We start from the raw sequence: 22,919 nt of genomic DNA on the forward strand, positions 1-22,919 counted from the left end.
TCTGTGGCCTAAGGTTAACGAGGGTGTCATGTGGCCAGCACAACCGACAACTAATGTCAGGCACCCATTAAGAGTTGGGTGCTGGGTTGTTCCAAAAAAAATCCCAGCTTTCAGATATTCGAAGCCAAGAGGGTTACTCCTATGAAGATGCAAAAACATTGCACAAATTCTCAGAGCATGAGATACTAAAATTTGGTAAACTGGAGTTTACCAGACCAAGTAAGCTATATTTCTGAAACATTGAAATAATTTTTATACACAATTGTTACACTATAAAATGAGCGTGTGTGTAATTTAGTTATAACATTAAAATAAAAAATTGAAGCTGCCTTTTGGGTTCTTTTAAAGTTTTGGTTCGCCATGTGCTAATATGTTTCTATTACGTCATTGTTTGTTGTGAATGTTTTGTGCAAAAGTAAAGGATTTGACGGAAATAAAAAGATAAGTCTTCTTGTATAAACACAAAGTCTGCTATTATTATCGTTATTATTGATTAATGTCTACAGTATGTTATATATTTATCTGTGACAACAGAACACGCCACATGAAGTTATTTTGTCTTATTACTTTCATACAGACTGCTTGATATGCTCTCTTCATAGCATGTTCTGTATCTTGGGGAAGATCTCTATGCTGCCTTCAAGTGCTCAGCAAAAACAAGTCTGCTCAAATCTAATCTCAAAAAAGAAATTTTTAAATCAGGATTCTGATTTGAATACCCCTTGTTAGGTAGCCATCATTCATGCCACAAGTTAGTTTCATAATTCCCAATTAAACCTGGTGAAATATTAGCTAATCGATTGGGAAAAAAATAATTTAACATGGAATCTGTTTATGTGAAAGAGATTAAATGTAGTCCAAACAATGTGAATGCATGTTTTAAATCAATATCATGTAAATTAGCCAGATTAAATCTCTCCCTAGCCAAAGGTGGCCCATAAATGGTTTAACTTGTTCAAGTTGTCGAGCTCTTAAAATAAACTTTGTCCCTATAAGATTACAAGACATTACAAAAAAAATTAACCAATAAGTTAAATTCGTTTATCAAAAAAAAAAATAATTTAATTGCACAAATTTATTATTTCTAGTCTAGATATATATTTAATATTAATTACACAATTGATTCAAATAATTGTGCAATTTCACCAAGTATTAGCTTTGTTTTTTTAATTTTTTAGATTTTGTGTTAACTGCCCTAATAATACCATACATTATTTCACACTGTCCGCTGGAATTGAATTATTTAATAATTCATAATACAAATAACTTGTTCAAATTAAACAAAATGGAGCAGCGATGTTGACCATTACATAACAGTGTACTAACTAGAATGAAAAAAAACAAACTCTTACTTCAGTTAAATCTTTAATCACAATGATGCTATCAATTGGTTCTTTGCATTCTTTGAAGAGCAGAAGACTGCTAAACAAGCATGCAATACTTAGACTAAGACAAACTGTTGGATTTGTGTCTACACACAACACAGTCAACATAACTAATTAGGATCTAATCTAAAGTTCTAGAGTTAAATGATTTACATCGTTAGTGTTGTCTGATAATGGATATGAAAAATAAGAGTGATGATCTGATGAAACTGAAAGGAAGACTGTCGAAAGCTTTGATTAATGTGGAGATTCAAAATCTACTTTCTTAGTGTGAATATCCACATTTTTCCCCCCAATATCTTACAATGGAATTTTTTTTCTCCCCAAAATTTCTATTGAATACTCTCCACAAAAGTTCAACTTGGAACATAACAGAGATTATCTGAGAATTATAAAATGATATTGTCTCTTCATATTTAGTGGTTATGACAATATGTGCTCCTCATTACTAACTATCCACCCAAGTTAACTTGAAATGTTGACAATCACTGCAATATTTTGTATTCTCATTGACCTACTTGGGATGTGTTTAGAAACAAAATAGGTGTATTTCCTATAACTGGTACTTAGTTAAGGCTTTTACTCTGGTACTAGATACTTACAATGAGCAGGTCACACACACAAACATATGTACAGGTAAGCTCTGATCAATAGCTGATACTAACAAATACTTGACTCATGCAGATTGACCACAAATGTACTCTGTAGCCATAATATACTTCTTTTAAAATAACTATTTACATACATATGGTTATTTTCAACAGCATTCTCAACCTAGAATAACTTTGTTGATGGTCTTCATTTTAGCTATAAAGTTTGTAGATATCAAGTGGAATTCTTTTTCACAAATAAATGTTTCATTTGAATTTTCTAGAATTTCTGAATGTCAATATTACTTACTAGAAGTGTAGTAAAGTTACTTTCCCTTACGATTTGATATGTTGATAGAATGCTGTTGTAACAATCAAATAGCAGTTAAGAAATCCTGAATATTCTTAATGATTATAGAGCATTTACATATGTTATACAAATGAAGTACGGTGATATAATGAATTGTGCACTAGAAATATGGATTTAAATGTATCACGTCAGTACAAGCTCACGCTACTCACAGATCAATATATTTATATACACATGTCGAAAAGGAAATTTATCTTTCATTTTGAATTTGTTGCTATTTCAGTATCAACATTTCAATAATAATATGCTTAGGTATCTATTATGATGGCGTAAATCAAATAAAATACTGAGAAAATGAGCAAAAATCAGTCGTTTCATCAAGTCAGTTGTTCTGTGATCTGGTCTTTACATTGTCTTTAAAGGAAGGCAATGAAGAAAAAAAATGCATTTATTTTTACTAGCTGCTTTAATTTTAGGTAGATCTTAGCAAGTTGGAAATTAAAGTAGATTACGATAAATGTTGCAATAGCAAGCACTACTCTACAAATTTTGAAAGCTATTTGACATTTAGCAGAGAGAGCCAAACTGCACAACAGGTTAGTCAAAACTATATTGTCTGAGTAGTCAAGAAAAATGAGCATGTATAAAAAAAAAAGTACACAATAATTGTGTATATAAAACAAAATCATTCTTATAACAAAGAAAACACTATTATCTCCTTGTATTCACATTATGTGTTCAATTACTGAAGTAGTTACACAGTGGTTCAGTAACAGCCAAAGATTACAAAAGGAATGATCTACACTAAGGAATGGTCTAACCTAGTGAAAACTCAAAAAAAAAAACAAAAAAAAAACGCACACACACACAATGCAAAAAAAAAAAAATATATATATACAAAATTAATTATTTGTGATTAAAGTCAAAACAAAACAAAAGGAGAACTAAAATGTGTTTAGAAATGCAAACATTAGAATTAATACGCAATTCAAAACATATGAATGGAGTTGGTTTTAGTATGTCCAGATTTGGCTGAATGAGAATCTTTATGTTGTAGTTTACAAGAGAGATGTGTGTGTTTGAATATGTTGAGATTTGCTTTCAGTTTGAAATGAGAATCTTTATATTTTAGTGTACAGTGAGATGTGTATGAGTAGCATGAAGTGTCAATGTCAGACAAATCAACCATGGGTGCAACTTTTGATCCACTTTCATACACCAACAATTGAATGCTCCGGATGACATTCTTCGGGGTTGTGTGGGTTTTGCATTGCATATTGTAACAACATGGTATAATTATAATGCTCAGGTACAATAGTTGCGTGAGAACAAAAGTTGATCTCTTAAAACAAATAGCCAACATAAATAATGACTAATATTAACACTTTATATGAAGGACATATTTCAACAAGACAGCAATCCAGTCAACAATACCCACATGGTCCACACCGAAATAGCCCACACTTGAGACCAACATCTTAGAACACGAAGCCCAAATTCATTTTTGTCAATTCTGATAATAGTCCAAGAGAATTGGCCAACACTACACTGCTTTAAGCCAGAGCTATTCCATCCACTGTGACAGTGTTGCTGTTGTTCACATTCTTTTCCTCTTTACTCACAGATCCGTTACAAGAATCATGTCCATTACAGCTAACTTTATCAGCTTCCTTAGCTACAGTTTTGTCCCCGTCGCCTTTCAGGCTTTTTTCACCAGAGTTGTCAGCCTTGGTATCCTCGCCTTCATTTTGTTCTGACTGGCGTCTGCTCATTTCCTGTCGAAACTTCTCTAATTCATCAGGGCTGAGCAAGAAAGAAATGAAAAGAATGAACACACTGGAAGAGTATAACACTTAACTAACATACTGTAATACAGTAAAATAGGAAGGTATGGTGTACATGTAGATGTGTTCTAAATCTGAAGGAAGATGCACTCCTATAGCTTAATCTATTCATCATCCCCATCTAAAATCAGCTGATACTAATACAGCAACAAAGTGCTTTGATCAATTGTAAGTGGAATACAGTTAGCTCTGGCAGCTGAATTAAGAGGACACTAAAAATAATTACCAGGTGCACACTAATATATATTAAGTCATAAAAAATTACATAACACTGTGCTTTTAAAACCTATGGAAAGTGTGAATCAAATAAATTATCGAAACTCTAAAAAAAAAATAATTTAAAAATCATTCTGTTTTTGACTCCTTGATTAACAGTTATAAGATATAAAACAAACAGTCATAAATGAGTACAAGTCTTACCTTATCTGAACAAACACTATGCCATTGATCACATTCAATGTCTCAAGGACACCAGCTAAAGTCGGTGGTTGAATCTGTCCAGCAGAAGTAAAGTTTTTAATGAAGTTCTAATACAGTTTTATTTTTAAAAATCAAACCAAACCAAAGTGATGAATTGAATGGTCAGTAACTTACCTGAATGGGTGGTAAAATGGAATTAATCTCTCCTTTATAAATCTCATTCATCTTCTTCTGGACTACGACAGCCTGCTTTGTTAAATGTGCCAAACACTCGGAGCTGTCTTTGGTGCGTTCATGATTCTCACCCAACTTAAAGAGTTGAAAACATCAAAATGATTCAAAATAGTTTTAGATTTTATGAAACTAAAAAACATGACTAGATCTACAAAGGAACACAAGGCTACCAGGTTAAGATCTACAAGTGAACAGACTAAATTGTAATAGCAATAGCAAGATGTGTAGAAGTTGTGGTTTAATCGGGTCCTAAGTAGACGAGACAGTACATTTAAAAAAATGACACAGGATTAGGATGACGACGAAGGAGACCGCTTGTAGTGTAGAGAGGACATAAACTGTGCCCTAATTCTGTAATAGCTGGATTTCTTCAATATTGTTTCTTGTTCTGTTGGAGGTTATTATTGAGCTTGCATATAACATCTACACTCAACTATAAGATTAATCAACCAACCAAAACAGCCAACAACAAAATCTACAAGGGAACACTAGACTACCAGGTTGAGGCCTACAAGGGAACAAGACTGAATCTACAAGAGACACAAGAATAAATCTACAAGACTACCAGGTTGAGATCTAGAAAGGAACACAAGACTAAATCTTGAAGGGAACAAGACTAAATCTACAAGGGAACACAAGACTACCAGATTTAGATCTAACAGAGACAGGAAGTCTCACCTTGCTCTTGTAAATAGAGTAAGCTTCTTTTTCACTCTGTAAAGCTGATCGGAAATCCCCTCGACAAGAATGTGTTCTGGCCACCAAGTGATGAGTCATTGCTGTTTTTAAACTTTCTGGACCAAAATATCTTTAAAAAAGGTAGAAAAAAAAAATGTCTTGTTTTACAAACCAATGAAACATGAAAAACACAAACACCAGCTAACAGAATTTAAAGAAATGCTTGTCAACTAGTGCATATTTTCTTAGGTCTCTTAAGCTGGTAAAGATATAAACTTTGTTATTCTGAAAACTTGTACATGAAAGCAATACTGATTAGAACTTACTTGATGTTCAGCTGTAGAGCATGCTCTAAGTAACGAAGAGAGAAGTCATACTCTTCCACAGCTTGAAGAATCAAACCAATATTACTCTGGAAATAGAAAAAAGATTTTCCTAAATACCGGTACTGTAACAACGCTCACTACTCTGCAAACTGCACAACACATCACTACCAACTCAAAAAAGCTTCACAACTCCGGGCTCCAAAGTAATGTAACACTAACGTTCAATAAATCAGTCACTACTGACAAACTGTACAATGGGCAACATGTAACACAGACTGTACAAATGTTCTGCCATGGATATCTGTAACATCTGTACTGGTGTAACAAGAACTCTACAGGCTTCTCCGTATCTTCTTATACTCAGTCGTACCGTACTGAATCGTAGTTGTGACTGACTCGAAACCTGCTGATAGGGTCCCTAATTGGTTTTTGGCACATCGACACAATTTAGGCCATGTTGTGTGCCTAGAACCATAAAAAACACTACTCATCTTTCTGGGTGATCACCTGACTAAATCTGACGTGACTTGTCTGAGTACTTTAGATGTTTTTAACTTCGATGATCAACACCCCATTTATCACGGTTGACTGCTCATCTAGCACTGGCCTGAGGTGATTTGTGTCAGCTGACTACACACACAAAACTCCTACCCCTATCCACACCACCCTCAGAGTTATAACAATACATAAATGACATGATAGAATATAAGTCTCAAAAGCCAAATCAATTTTATAACTCCTAAATATTGATCTCAAAACTTACATCTATCAAGGCAACTTCAGGATGATTCTCTCCATGACATATTATGGCTAAATAACGGGCACGGTACATTAATCTCAAGGCACTGGTCACTTGACTGTTAGCAAAACAATACAAAGCTAGGTGTGCCTGGAATAAGAAAGCATCACTTATAACAATACCAATACTGACAAGTACCAATCTTAATACATTAATGCTAGTAATGACAAATAGCAATTTTGATAATTTAATTCAAGTACTGACAAACAGCAATCTAAAATGATTGAGTGACTACTAGTAGAATACACAGAAAAAAGAATTATTTTTTTTTAACTAATGGAAGTATAAGCACCAAATTACTATCTTTACTTACATATTCAGTAATAGTGTTTGGATGATCCACCCCTAAAACCCTTTCACTCATAAAAACAGCTCTCTGCTGGTAAGACATAGCCTGCAAAACAAACAAAAATTGCTCTATAATAATAATAATAATCTTTATTGTCCGTATGGAAATTTGTCTTACAATTTGTGCATTACACCAAACAATAAGAACTATATGAATATTACACTTATGTTATCAGGAGACAACCAATCTTAAAAACATGGCTTAATACAAATTTAAGCAAAGAAACTTAATAAATGAATCTGACCTCCCCAAATTCTCCCAAAATGTAATTCAGCCTAGCCAAAAGACGCAGGCAGGCTGCTATTTCAGGATGCATGGCGCCATACACATTGTTCAAAAGGTTGAGGGCCTCACTGATCAGCTCATAACCTTCCCTGAGGAGTCCTTGCTGGATCTTGTTCTGTCCACTTGAGAAGAAGTGGAAGGCATCTGTAGCCTGAAATCAGATTGTCATATGTAAATAATATCCAACAATTAATGCTACACAGAATACAGACCATACATTGCTACACTATATATCATACAATAATATCTTCTTAAAGGTAGCAGTATTTAAATAAATTTGTATTCTATAACTTTTAAAAATTTCGTCAACTTATCTCAGGATTAATATTTCTATGACCTACCCTTGGACTGATGTGTTTGACGATTGGGAAGACATTAACAATATCATCCTCTGAGAAAATGGATCGACCTCTGTTCTCCAGGGCATACTCTCTTAGCTGAATCTGAACACCTACTTTCAAACAAATTGAACGCAGCAAGGCAACTCTCTGGCAGCCATATTGTTCCAAGGCACCATCAATACCATCACTGGAAGAAAGAATGTTCAAGCTTCATTCGTATTCAAGATGTTCTACTAATAACAAAGTTGTAAATGTACACATACAAGTAACTAAACTCTGCACCTGAGCCGTAGTAAAAGCTGACTGAGACATAGCTGCATTATCCATTGTAACTTACCACTCAAGTGTGTAACCATAGTAATCATATGCTTCATCCACTATTTTCTTCCACAAGCTTTTGGGTGTTTCCGATGTCCATTCAGTATTTTCTGAAATAGTGAAATAGACTTTCATTCAAAGATTTTACAAAAACAAATCTTTATATCTATCTGTCCCTAAGACTAAAACAATAATAGAAAATAAGACATTAAATAATAAAACTACATTTTAGTAATATACACGAGTACATGCTCTCTTAAAGAATTCATCAATAGTTTATGTTCAGGTTATCCTTACCAATGCTGTACAAGACACTGTGCTTGTTTCTTCTCTTACTTTTTCTTTTAGCATTTTTGGTCTAGAAAGAAAAAAATGTAAACAAATAATAAAATAACTTGTAGATTAGGCCTTTAACCCATTAGTGCCTATTGGAGTAGGGTGCGTTGTTTAAGGTATTAGCCTAATGCGGTAGGATGCTAGCAGCATTTAAAAAAAACAACTTAACAATAAAAAGTGTTCATGTCTTGTTCACGAGAACAAGAGCCTGGTGACTGTTTTATTAGTGAAAACAAGATGTTAAGTTACTAAAGGTATTAAAAGTATTTTTAAACTAGACATATTTTGCTATTTTTTAAAGTCGTTTTTTTTTTTGTGTATATTTTTTTATATAAAATAATTTTTTACACATTTTTTATTCCAAGTTATCTCTTTGTTAGGAAATAAATTTTAGTTTATTCAAACTGGAAATAGCGCTATTGGGTTAAACACGTATCTGGTAGACAAGGTTCACTTACCTCCTCTGCAATGACTTGGAGGTGAGGGTTGGGATAGGAACCCAGGAAACAGTTGAAGAAGTGGCTGATAGCTGCAGCTGTATTCATCATGTCAACTCCTTGCATGTAATGGTTGTACAAATGTTTCACTGACCTACAGATCAATTCACCAATGGCGATAGTCTGAAATAAATGGCAAGCTCAGATTAACACAGAAAAAAATGAGCCCAAAAATTAAGTTTAGATCACAAAGAATCTTAAGTGTTCTGACATTGACCATAGTGTACTGTCTGTGAATCAACAAAGAAGATACACCTAAATCACAGATAAAAGGTGATTGATTTACTTTTAACATCATAGTAAAGAAAATGAATTCATTTTGATGAATTTAGAGTGTAAAGATATACTTAAACTTTCTGGATAAACTAGATTTAGTGACATTGTGAAAGATTAGCTAGTCACACCCAGACCTAGAATTTACCAGTTCACCAGTATCAGATACACTGTTTAAAAGCTGTCATTAATTCATTTAGTTCATATGAAAAAAGTCAAACATTATTATTTTTGGCTTCACAAATATAGTTATTCTTTGTTGCAATTAGGATTTGTGAAGTTATCCTAATTGAATTTATTTAAAAAGTGTTTGGAATTTTAATTCCTGGATTTGTTGTATGATTTATTCCTTTTGAAGTTAAGTTACATTACATAAGGAAACAGAACCACTGGAATTTATTATTACAACTGAAATACATTCAAAGTAAATAATTAACCAACATCTGTGTTGAACTTGACAGGTTGGTTCCTTGATCATTAGTTCCAAAATTGTTATTAGAAAATGCAATAGTCACAAACTTGCCATCAAAATCTCTCACTCTTCTAAAATTTCATTAATACTGTTAATATCTACAGGTTACAAAGCACAAGTCAGCAGAGGTTCTAAAATATTTCAACTTATTCAGCTGAACCGCTAATGATACTTACATACACATAGGACAAAGTTGGATATTTGGCCAGGGTCTCTGCAATCTTACCAAGATAACGAACATTGATGCCTCTGAAACATTGAGGTAAAGTTGAAATGTGCTTTTATTATTTCTTAATTGAAACATTACTAATATCTATTCAGCTACCAGTGTAGAAACTATAAAAAACCATAAGTCAACCTAAAATTACCTAGCATGCATAGATTCAGTAAGCGTGATGCCATCCACTGGTGAGGAAGTGTGTTCCAAGAAGTCATTGATCTGTGGAAAAAAAAATGTTTGCTTAGTTCTAACGATTAAGGTTCTTGTTCACACCAAAAAGGCAGCAACTAAACATACAAATCTATATTTACCATGAGAGGGAGTTGGCTGGCAACAATATGCTGGGAAGCCATCTTAACCAACTCTTTTTCTTTCTTAAACATTTCACTCTGAAATCAAAGCATCAATGGGAATAAGTAAATATCTCCAAGAAATAAACTGTACAAGTCAACACATTTATCAGCCTTCAATCAGGACTCATTGCTAACACTTCTATATATCTGACAACTTAAAACTCACCTCTGGCTCAGCATGTCGAACATGAGGTTGAAAGACATCAGTGTTGAAGGTAATGCTAAACTCTGTGGACAATAAAAGTTTTTAATTATATAAACCAATATATATGAATTATTTCGCATAAAAGGTCCTTTATTTGAATTTGAGAATCTTAAATACCTGTATCAGACATGGACCCAGCAGCCTGAGCAGCCTTGCTAACGATTTCTTTGGTATCATCTTCTGCTGAAACATAACAATAAAATTAGGAGTAAGAAAACATGTCCACAGAATTACAAAACTTTCAGTTCACTACTTAAAAACATTGTTGTTATGTCTACTCTAAAACATTTTTTTTTATAACATTTGTTCACTACAACAGAAGATCAAATGAAATGTAGACATTCACTCAGTGTTGTTTTTTTTTTAAATATTAGAAAGGGGTGCTGAAAGTATTCTAAAAAGCACAGAATGAGCACATTAGGCAGTAGCCACATTAACTTATCAAGAAATCCTGCTAGCTTTTAAACAAAAACAAAAAATGTTCATTAAGTTTGTGATGGTAGCCACATAAATCCCTACAAACAAAAGGAAGAGCTTAATTTTTGCTGAACACATAAATGTGTCAGAAAAGTTTTTATTGAGTTGAACAACTTTTTACTAGCATTGAAGATATAATATTTTGTTTAATTTTTCTGCAATATAAATGTATTCCACATCATCTTGTCCATGCTTGTTGTTTACAAAGAAAAAAGGCTACAACTTTGTTTACATAATAGAGCAATTAAGCAATTGATTAATAAGATAACATTTTTATCCTTAAAAAAATGAACACCAAAGAGTGTTTTTGTAATCTCTTTTTTTAATAGAGACTTAGAAATTTGGCTACCATTACATACATAACATTTTAAAATGAAAAATTTGTTAAACATGCAATAACTTTGACAAATAAAGCTAAGGTAAACCTAATAAATATATATGTTATTCATAAACCAATCTACGTGTTAGGACTTAATGCACACCCGTCTTACGTAGCCTCTCCTGTCCAGTCATTGTCTCCACCAACTTCTTGGCTTCCTCTGTCAACTCCTCTTCCTCTATTTCATTTTTATTCTCATCACAACCATGACCATTCTCTACAGCTGTAGAATCCTGGGGATTCAGACAGATCTATCAAACTACTTAGCAAATGAGTGCAATTATAATGTCCCAATTTGTTTAAAAGAAAAAGCTGAAAATGAAACTATAAATGCATACAATACATGATGTTCAATAAAAAAAACAACAACAAACAAACCTCATTCTTTTTTTGAATCTTGTGCAAAGCTTGGAAGTGAAGTGCTGCATGCTTTACAAAAGCCAAGTAGCGACTCCTAGAGTAAATAAAGATAAAAAGATTAGATCCCTGTGTTGGTTGAAAATTCAGACATTATACAGGAAACAATCATGTACATGTTTGAACAGGAATTAATCATTGTTGTATGAGAAGAAAGACTTGTAAGTTAGCCTGACAAAATGTCACACACATAATAATCACTACCTTTGATAACTAATGAATATAGTTGTTTAAAGTAAAGTTATTGAACCACTTCACATGCCTGGTCAATATTATCAAACAAATTTCTTTTGGCAGAAGCCAGCCTTTCTTTTAATGAGAGAGAGTATGAAAAAGCAGGTTGGACAACTGCAGTCTACATCAAAGAGAATTAAACGAGTTAATATCCTAGAAAGAGCTTCTTACTCAGTAAAGGCTTCAATCAATTCTTGTCTTAAACAAGGAAGCTTGTGTCTGTGTCTTCTTGGATAACCTTGACCTTTCATAAACTCAGACAGCTCCTCACCCTCCACTGAAATAATGTTAAGGCAATGTTAACAGAACCATGTCAGTTGTTTGGCTTCTCCTAACATAGACTACTTACATGGATACAATTGATGTTTTAACATGGACTACTTATACAATTGATGATCTCACTGACTTACCTATTAAATAATTAGCATCTGGAGGGAATGTACGCAAAAGGTCCAGAATGTAGTGTCTCTGATCATTGCCAATTATTCCCTACAAAACAAAAGTAGAATTATTAGAACATTGATAACATGAGTTTTAAAATAAATACCAGTACAACTCATAATTTGATGGGAATTCAACTTACCTTGCATTCAACAGATGAATACAATTCCACTGCTTCACCTTTGTCATTCAGTACCCTGAAAAAAATAGGCTCAAATTTAGTATGTACTTTTGTCAAGAACATACTTAACATTACAGAAAAAGATTTGTCAATGTTTGAATTGTTTTGTTTCATAACTTACTTGTGGGGTCTAATTTTCAAAGCTGCTGCAGTTTTCTGAAGCTGCAAAAATAATAAAATCTATTACAGATCATTCTAAAAACTATCAAAGCATTTGTCTACAGTTGATATATTGAGTAAACATTTTCTAAAAAAAAAAATCATTTGCTCCTGTAGTGAAAGAAAGGATTAAATAATTGACTAATAAATGACTACCAGGAATTAGGTATAGCAGAAACTTTTTCACTAACCAAATCTCTGTACTTCTCACTTGAGACCACAGTCTTGCCAAAATCTACAGACCCATACACCACAGACTGTTCTTGCTCTCTTTCCAAAATACCTGAGAATTACAAAACTCTAATCCTAACCTGTACCATCAATACTTTTAGTCATTTAAACATTGATAGGTCCATAGCACAATAGTGAAGGCTATACTTGTAATATATATTTATTTATTATAGCGAGACAAAAACTGTGAAGCATTGAGATGAAGTGGGGTATGACAACTTTATCAAGTCTACTATTTCATTAATGATTGATGAGAAGTTTGTACATTTAGTGTCTTCTTAGTATGTTTTTGAGCCTATTTCAGAAACACAAGTAAGACACACATTTGAAGTCCACTATTTGTAGAACAAGAATTGAGAACTATCCTAAAGAACAACACTCTTACTACAGTAATTAATTACCAGGAATGATGGACTGAGCAGTGATGCGGTATCCTCTGTAGTCAACTACAACAGTGCCAAGTGTGTACAGACCATCTGGGTCCAGATTGAAATAAGCTTTAACACCTTGTAGATCATTCACCTGGAAACCAAAAGATATTGTCATAAGCTCATCAAAATGTACTACAAAGATCAAAGTCTTGGAAACAAAGCTGTTTTTATGAGCTCAATGTAAAATTTAAGATAGTTTAAAGATGGAAATCTACATACAGGTGCAGCATAAGCAGCAGCATCTCCACCAAAGTCTTTATAATGATCCTTGACATCAAATCCAAGGCTGAAGAAAATGTTGTTCCAGATAAACATCTGCATTCTGTGAAGAAAAACAAAAAACATTGAAAGAATCCAAATAAATAATCTAATCATTGAAAGAATCCAAATAAATAATCAAATCAACGAGAAGCCATAGATTTGATAGTGTATACATACTTGGAGTCTTCCCCAGGATTGATAGCCATTACATTGCCATCTATTACAGCCATAGCACCACGTGTGGCTGCTGCAACAAAATCACTATGAACCTGTAAAAGGAACAAAATTAAACTCGGATTTAAAAATTTAAAAACAAAAAAATTTTTTTTTTAATTTTACAAATTTTAAACTTTTCAAAGCCTTGCCTTGTTTCAATTTATTCTTATCTCAGTACGCACAATAAAAATACAATCATTAACATCTTACCTTAAAAATAGCCCTTTCTCTTAAAAGCCTCTCAGCTAAATTTCCTTTTGGTAATTCTCTGGTGGTCTGTATTTCTTCATTCCAATCTCTGGTCTGGCCAGGAATGTGCTCCTCGTAACCCAATCTTGTGGAAAATGCTAAAAATATCAAAGAAATTGTAACAAAGTTAATCTTCATTTCATAAACACACAAAAAAAAAAGGGGATGAGGGTACTAAAAATTCATTTTTTCAATTTCTGCATTTATAAAAAAATAATACATTATTATTCTATATTATTTATACTATATTATATAATGTTTAAAAAAACTAAGCCAATTTGATTTTTTTTTAAATCCTAGTTTTAAAAAGTTAGTAAACAAATTATTGTTTCCTCATCCAAACAATCATTTTGTTTCCTATAGTAAAAGTTCAGAACATATATAATAGAAAAAGAAACAGAGTCAAAAATGTGTTTTAAACTCAAAGTGATCTCTCCCCCCACCCCTGAACAAGACTAACACACCCGCTATGCTCTTGCCTTCAGCAAGATGTACTCACCATCTTCAGCTCTGATATAATCAATCTGATGATCAGGCTGTGGGGCCATCCAGGCATAGACCTGGTACGGGGAAGGGACTCTTTCAAAGGGATGCTTCTGTCCCCTTTTCTTCAACAGCATAGAGAAATGTCGCTTGAACGAAGGACTTATCTGAAATAAAACATCAGAAATATTCCAAATATAAAGCTAGCTAGTGGCTAGAACCAATGATGCAGTGTTTTAGAATTAAGTTAAAAAAACATTGATTATTTTAAAATATAAACACCCTAAGTAGCTGATTGGCGCTTGAGGGAATATTTCCATTAGCTCTGCAATGTCAGCTGTTGAATAGTCATACCCATGTAAGGAGTTCTATGTTGATATCTCTTAATGAAGTTATGTTTGTTTTTTAACAAGAAATCTATAAATAATGCCTTTAGAACACAAAAATGAAACGGTTACTTTTAGTGAATTAAATAATGTAGAAAAAAAACTAAAATACCTGATTGAGAATATCAATCAGTGAATGTGACAAGTACTTGGGTTGAGCAGGTTTTGGGTTGAACTCATCTTCTGTAGATCTATATGAACAAAAACAAAAAATTATCTACGAAAAAAAAAAAAATTATTTCAATAAAATGTACTTGAGAATTGTCTCTGTTCACAGAGACACAGCAACCAAGCCATCCTGACAAGTCAACTTACTGGTTGAGATAAAAGCCTCGAGTGCAGCCAGTGATGTGATAATGTTTGTCCTCCAGTGTAACAACATGCAAGTACAACAGGTCCCCTAGAAATAGAGAAACCAGTGTCAAGAACAAGGCAAACTAGTTACAAACCATGTTTGGTGATATATTCATGGTAGGGTTAAATTTAGGGTCTTACTCTACCCAGGGCATTGAAAGGTTCACCATGGCTATCACGAGGGGGTGAGATTCTGGTCAACAGGTCTATGTAAATGTGTGTAACATTTTAGGTTAGATGGTAACAGGAGAAAGAGAGACAGTGAGTGAGAGTTGGAGATAGGGCTTTGAAAGAGCTAGCCGAGAGCTGTTGAGTTGAAAGTGTGAGATAGGATTCTGTTGGGTAAGAAAGTTTCCAAATCAAGTCTGGGTTGGACTATGTAATTAAATATTTTTGTTCAGATTGATCCACATGAATATTACTGTACATATGATAAATAGTTTAATAAAGTGTTTATTAACTATCTAAATGACTTAAGTCTCCTCGGAGAGTGTGCTGTTGCTTAACTGATACGTTAAGATGCCTATGTCATCAAAATACTGAACTATGGCTAATGATTCCCTAGACTTTCACAACCACCCAAGGCAAACCCTCTATATAGGCAGTTTGTGACACTAGTATTACAAAGCTTTTTTTTTTAAAAATACAACTTAAGTATGCATTAAAAAATAATTTTAAAAATCTCTGCTCACCGTGCATTCGTCTGTTGCCTGGTGGAGGATTCCAACCACTGTAAGTTAAAACTTTCAAACAACGAATAGCCTAAACAAAAAATAAAATAAATAATTAGTCAAAATGTATTTGTTACAAGAGGTCTGGTTTAGTACAGAATGTTCCTACAAGTGCACCCACCTTTTGATCTTTGACACCAGGATGTAAAGGAAGAAGTGGTCTATCTTTAGAGTTGGGAATGATGGCATCAGGTGGTGTGCAGTCCACTGAATCTGGTTTACTACGTTTCTTATCTGTAATCAAAATTAATGTAAAAATGTAACAGTATTATACATTATTCTGAATTTTCATTTAAATAATTATCAATGTAATCTTGTTGCATTTTTGTTTAACTGATATTGTCCAACAGCAATTCATATTGGGTTCATAATAACTATAATAGATGTGGGAGGTGCGGAGGCTAAGCGATAAAGTGCTTTGCTTCTGAACCAGGGGTCCAGGGTTCAAATCCTGGAATTGAATTGAAGCCTGGGATTTTTTATTTTAGGATCTTCTGCCACCTCTGAGTCCACCAGGCTTTAATGGGTACTGACTTTAGTTGAGGAAAAGTAAAGGCCACATGATACCCTCATTAACCATGGGCCACAGAAACAGATGGCTTTTACATCATCTGCCCTGTAGATCACAAGGTCTGCTTTTATAATAGATGTGATTTGATAAAACAAGATTAAACCTAATATTCAAAATGATTCTTGGTAATTTGAACACTTACCCAAAATGTCTCCAAGTGTAATAGTATTTAAGAATGACAGTGAAGCACAATCCACTCCATTATAAGCATCAGCAGGATCCACAGATTTCATCAGGTCTCTGACATGACGGACGTGGATTCTTGCTTCACGGACTGTGTAAGGCTCTAGATTTAAGAACGGCCAAAAAAATAAAATAATAATAATGATAGTGTTCAAAAGTTGTGAATTTAACCTCCGTACTGATACCATTTATGCAGTCTAAAAAATGTTTTTATTACATATATTATGGCAAGAATTTTTTTCTGACAACAATGCTTAACCTAACACAACGCTACACTGAATAGAATAATGAAGAATAATTAGTATTATCAACTTAAACTTGGCATTTTTTTAAACAGTAATCATTAGGTACAGATGCAGAAATATAGTGTCCAATAAAAACAAATCATAATCTTCCTCTGAAAAAGAATTTGCCATCATTTTAAAAGAAAGAAGCAAACAGAATTCCAATTACCTTCAACAACTTTAATCACAGAGCCTTCTTTCAGGTTTTCATAGGATTTCAGTTCTGAAAAGTTGTCCATCGTTACCCCTTCAAGCTGCAGGGAAAAACAAGTGCGATGGCAAGTGTCCTCTCTGTCCATTAAAATTTGATGAATTTCCTGCACAAGTTCCATAGAGCTCACCTAGACAAGCAATGACAACAATAAAATTTACTCTAACTGAAGGCTATAAATGAAAACATCAATAAATAAACACATGAATTAAACTAAACCTAAATCTAGACCTATGTTTCACAAAAGTAACTATCTCAAAACTTTAACAAGAAAGAGTTGAGTTCACTTGCTTCGGCTAAAACACAATACAACCATTTTTATTTTTAAAGACCAAATAAAAATCCAAGCCACCACTGTCATTCCAATTAAACCGCAGCCAAAACTTGCCACCAATACCTTATATTTGGTTCAAAGTACAAGAAAGGGTTTGTTATACTTACTGGCAATTCAAATGGTTCAATGTTTGGGGCAGCAATGAAGACACTGAAGCCACTGTCTTGGATGAGTAAAACTTCTTTGTCTTTGTCCTCATCATCACACTCTTTCTCTCCATCTTTATCTTTCTCACTTTCTGCTTCATCTTTTTCCTCTTTCACTTCTTGCTCAATAATTTTATCTTTCATGGTTTCAACTGGAGATGTAGTTAGCAAAACTTTGATTTAAGTCTATTGAAATAATTATAGTAAATGCATCATCTGTCTTGTTCAAGGACTACAATTAGAAACACAGACAATCATCTTCTTTTTTGAAGTAACGTCTGTATTATATAAGAAGATAAGAAGACAAGACTGAAAATGTAACAACAAACTTAAGAATTGTTAGTATTACATAGCTTATAAACACAGGTGTCTCTAGCTTGGCCTCCTACTGTGTAATCCCCAAGACTCAATGTTTTTGGCTAGCAGAACAGATACATAGTTGCATGACATTTCACATAAAGTTTTTTTTGTTTTTTTGTAGAGAAAAATTGTTGTCACTGCTTTAAGAGCTAAACAGGCAATATTTCTTTTTAAAAAATAAAGATGCACTACAAATGTTGTGTAGTCTCTTCTCACTTCATCCCAAAATGATTTCTGTTTTGGTAACGAAACACTTCTGAAATTAAAAATTTAAGATAGCTACAAATTCTTCTAAGGCCTTATAGAAATTAGTTGTAAAAAATTAAAAACCCCTTTTTTTTTTTTAAATTATTAGACTATTAGTTATAATATTAAAAGAAGACAAGTACAACAACAACAAAAAAAAAAGTTAAAAAATTAGAAGATAAGGTTACTCAGAAGAAAATGGATACCTGAGAAAACAAACCAGAAACTTTTCCATTTAGTTCAGAAAACAGAGAAATGATGCGATGTAAATGACAGAAACCTTACAAAAAGAGACGGGAAAGATTTGAAAGGAAATGAAACATTTCTATTGTTCCTTCAGAAAAAACTCCAGAGGAAGGCCAGGGATGATGGCAACATTCACAGATGAGACCATGACAACAGTTCCAGGGCTGTCAGTAATGACATTGCAGAGATAAGACAATTCAAGTGTGATTGCAATGCTATCATTTACATATTTTGCTTGAAATTACTCTGTATTGGTTCATAACAAATATCCTGTGGCATTTACGTCTCGAGAGACGATTTTTCCCTTTGCAACTTCTTGTTTGACTAAAGAGGCCGATCCTTGATACACAGCTGAGATTGCAGGTTGGGCATATATAATCAGGCTCCGTTGCATTTTCACCCTTCTTTCTGCTTCTGTTCTGTATGGCATCCGCAGTCCAAGACGATTCCTTTATGCTCTCTCTCCACGTGGATCTTTTTTCCAGCTGCTAGTGTCGATTTTGAAGAGCTTCACGTTGCGTTTGCATACATCTATATACTGTAAAAATGGGCTGCCAGCGGCTCTCCTGCCTTCTATTAGATCGCCATACAGAATGTCTTGAAGTCGACCTACTGGCATTCTACGAACTTGGCCAAGCCAGCCAAGGCGTCTGCTGCTAATAATAGAGTGGATGTCCTGGCACCCTGCTCTTCGTAGCACTTCCACATTGGTTATTTTATCTTGCCACCTTATTTTAAAGAAGCTTTAGGTATCGGAGACATTCAGCTTCTTTTCCTGCCATGAGTAGGTTGACCATGTTTCACTTTCCTATAGCAAAGTGCTCAACACACAGGTCCGGTAGTTAAGGCTTTAGTATTGTTAGTCAGCAATATGTTGTCCCACACTCTTTTCCGTAACCGTGACATGGTGACCATTGCTTTGTCTATCCTGTTGTTACTGTCTTTATCCAGTAGAGTATTGTTGGATATGATGGAGCCGAGATAGCAAAAGTGATCACTTTTGCTATCTCATAACAAATATACTTTTTGATATGTCACTGCTTTTAACTTTCTATTAAGTCTGAAATTTATTTTTACCAAATCCCCATCACAGCTACTGAAATCCTAGCAATCCAATTGAATCCAATCAATTTATGCTCAAATTAAAACTACAACTTATGATGAGCTTAAATGTAAAACTCCAATGGTGTAGGCTACAACTAGACTAATTAAAAGAGGCTTACAATGTTCAGTCACAACAGTAACACATATAACATTAAAATAAAGTAAGGTGCAGCACAGTGAGGAAGATTTTCAAGCTTTTTATTATTAAAGTAAAAAAATAGTGCTAATGATGTGTGATTAGACTAATGAAATAATACCAAGTCCAAGTCTTTAGAAATGTTAGATCTAGAATAAATCTAGATCTACACTCATCTAACAGCAATAAGATGGATTAAAAGTAAATCTGTGTCTATGTATGGTACAAGAGCATGCATGAATAATTTAACACTCAAAATTCAAACATTTCAATTTTGCCTTCAAGCAAATTAGACAATAATAAAATTATTTTAATAATATCACTAGAGTCTAGGTCAGGACTACTGTTTATATTCTGAAGAAAATAAAAAAGAACTGGATCATCACAGATTCTGGATCCATTTCTAGTTTAAGTTTCAACCTACTTCAGTACTTGCTCTGTGATGTAATTCACCAATAGTAAGAAAATTATAATTAAGTTAGATTATATATAGACTCTAGCTATAAATCTAAACTGTGCCAAACCAAAAAAAATGACATCTAGATCTAATAGTCTAGGTCTAAAATTCATGGCTGCCTGGTCGTGAGGTTTGCGCGCTGCACTGTTATTCAGATTTATCGACGGTTCAAACCCTGCCCGCTCCCATCCCCCGTCGTCCTGCGGGAGGTTTGGACTAGGAAGTAAACTATCTTCAACTCTGAAGGAACATCCGAAACATGTAAAACATTTTACAAAAATAGATCTAGATTTTTTACAGTTACAGTACATTTGAGTACATGAGTACAAGTAGACCTAACTAGTCTAGATTAAAATGATAAGTAAAATAGTAATTTATAGTAGACTACTTTAGACTGACTATGTCTCTGACTATGTCTAAGTGACTGCTTTTTAAAAATATCTAGAATCTAGATCTAATTACTAATATCTAACTAAACCTATCTTTACTAGGTCTATCATCTAGTATGATCTAAATTGACTAAATCTAGATTATAGAGTTCATGCTATTATTTATTTAAATTTATTATAATTTGTATTGTTAGGTAAATAAATAACATATATCTAGATCTAAATCCTTTGACTAGTTAAACCTAGATTCTAGGCAATCTAGATTATTCTAGACTCTACTAGATTTAACTAGATCTAGGCTCTAGATTCTAGAATCTATTTTCTAGTAATTCTAGATCTGGGTCTCCTAGTCCTAGAATAGGGCTAATAGGCCCTTGCAATACGGCTATTTATATAGGCTACTTTAAAACCTTTTATAAAGAGTAATTTTTTTTTTAAAATCTGAAACTAGTGTCTAAAAAATGCAATATCACAAAATATCAGTAATTAGATCTAGACCTAGTCTAAAAAAAAAAAAAAAAAAAACCTCTAGACACTGTTACTGTAGTGTACTATGTCACTAGATCTATGTAGTTTGTTTTCTCAATTCCAGTCCATGTGCTTTGTTAAAGTCCAGAGGTCATACTTTGACCCCATAACCTTGAAATGAGGTCAAAGTGAAGATTTCAGCAGACATTATAAGCACTAGTCAGCTGATCATAAACAAACTAGATTGTACCTAGAGTCTAGATCTCTATTACATCAATAACTATGCTAAGATTCATATAAGATGCCAAGCTAACAACTATTGCATTTTCATTAGAATGGTTAAATTGCTCTGGAAATCATTAAATAATAAATTGGCCTCACAATGTGACCTGATTAAACATAGATCTACATAGCAGACGTGTGCTGACAATCAATACATCAGTCTCAGAAGTAGTGTAGCTTATAGATCTACACTGACCCTAATCTTATGAAGAATTATTATATTTAAAATTTCTAGATAATAAATACTTGCATATATAATATGATACAGACTACCAACCAGCCTTTGAACACCCCCAGTTAAAACAAAATTCAAGAATATTCTAGATCTAGGACAAGGCACAGGCATAAAACACTACTTGTGGGTCTTGTGTGTTCACAACTTCGACTCTAGATTTTCAATCGATTATTCTGCTATTTATGATTATTACCCAGACTAGAGAAAGTCACGAGGATCTTATTATTATTAACAATAACATTATCTAACAGAGCTAAATAATTAGTCTAATATAAATAAAATTAGAAATATAAATTATTTTTAGGCCTACCATCAACATGACCGTTGGTTAAGATCTCCTGTGTTTTATTAGAAGTGCCACATTTCTGCCCGGCTTCTTGATGATCGTCGGATGCAGTTATTCCAGCCATAGTCTAAAGCCAACAGAATTATTTCACTTCACAGTCGCGTTCACGTTGCCCAACAGTCAACAGTTCGCTTTTCGGTTTATGTAACGATCGACGACAAAACACGTGTGTACTTTTAGTAGGAAATGCGAATAACCTAAAGGTCAACAAATAGATCTAGAGATCTAGCTTGATAAATAGACTAGATCTACGCCTAATGTATGACAAAAATTAAAAGCACTTTAAAAAAACGGCTTTTAAGTTTTGTAAATTAATTCTAGTGCATATCACCAAGGCATTGTTAAATTCGAGTTTATATTTTGCTAGAGATGCGTGTTTCTAATGTTGACCTGACTTCGTCTTTGAGAGTAGGGCTAAGGTCAATCGAATACAAAATAGAAATTACAACAATAGCTAAAAATAATGACTCGCAATTTTACGAACTAATACTTCATTCAAAGTTTAATTATTTAATAATTTGTTTTTGATTTTACTTGTGTTCATTGAACTTAGTTTTGACCCAATAATTTACAAATATTTATTTTAATTTTCTCCCAACTGACTCTAGATCTAGAGCAGTGTTTCTCAAACTTTTACTGATGTTTACTCTTAATCACTAATGAACCCGGCTGAGAGCTGTTTTCATTCTCCTGGCATCTACGATGTCGTTTTCTTGTGGTGAGAAGACATATCTAAAGAAAAAAAATGTAAAATACTTTAAAAAAAAAAAAAAAGCTTATATTAAGTGTTATGTATCGATTAGTTTAAATCAGTTACGCTTGATGGGCCTATATATAAAATCTGTGGGATATAAATATTTTTACCAATTGTTTTTAGCTTTTAGCATTCTCAATGCGCTATGATCCTATCGATTGTCTGGACCAGTTGTGGAAAGGGGTGGGGGGAGGGGCTATATTGGTAAATGTTTACATCAGGGGTTCTCAACCTGTGGATCGCGACCCCCTTGGGGGGTCGATAGACGATTTGCCAGGGGTCGCCTAAGATCATCGAAAATA

At 33.5% G+C, this 22,919-nt stretch overlaps 1 protein-coding gene across 5 annotated transcripts; it reads right to left on the reverse strand.

Annotated features, from left to right (window-relative positions):
• Positions 1–1,352: 1,352 nt before the first annotated feature.
• LOC106068312 (clustered mitochondria protein homolog) lies at positions 1,353–22,287 on the reverse strand. Of its 5 annotated transcripts, none has more exons than XM_056005623.1 (37): positions 21,828–22,287; positions 17,556–17,746; positions 17,073–17,244; positions 16,579–16,722; positions 15,987–16,099; positions 15,827–15,896; positions 15,096–15,180; positions 14,893–14,971; positions 14,411–14,561; positions 13,873–14,009; positions 13,624–13,715; positions 13,405–13,507; positions 13,156–13,276; positions 12,715–12,806; positions 12,486–12,526; positions 12,326–12,380; positions 12,153–12,231; positions 11,914–12,019; positions 11,470–11,545; positions 11,204–11,324; positions 10,353–10,415; positions 10,197–10,258; positions 9,989–10,066; positions 9,826–9,896; positions 9,634–9,706; positions 8,674–8,835; positions 8,177–8,237; positions 7,899–7,989; positions 7,562–7,748; positions 7,180–7,371; positions 6,900–6,980; positions 6,551–6,676; positions 5,788–5,873; positions 5,462–5,591; positions 4,724–4,858; positions 4,550–4,623; positions 1,353–4,088 (listed from the first exon to the last, which is right to left on the reverse strand). In XM_056005623.1, exons 1-37 carry the CDS (start codon positions 21,925–21,927, stop codon positions 3,839–3,841), a joined length of 4,050 nt encoding a protein of 1,349 aa, XP_055861598.1. In that variant the 5' UTR covers positions 21,928–22,287; the 3' UTR covers positions 1,353–3,838. The 5 variants fall into 5 exon arrangements, with proteins under 5 accessions (XP_055861598.1, XP_055861597.1, XP_055861596.1 ...); XM_056005622.1 differs by having other exon boundaries at positions 10,353–10,418; XM_056005621.1 differs by having other exon boundaries at positions 11,195–11,324.
• Positions 22,288–22,919: the final 632 nt, after the last annotated feature.

Source organism: Biomphalaria glabrata, chromosome 12, assembly GCF_947242115.1.
Source record: "Biomphalaria glabrata chromosome 12, xgBioGlab47.1, whole genome shotgun sequence".
NCBI lineage: Eukaryota > Metazoa > Mollusca > Gastropoda > Planorbidae > Biomphalaria > Biomphalaria glabrata.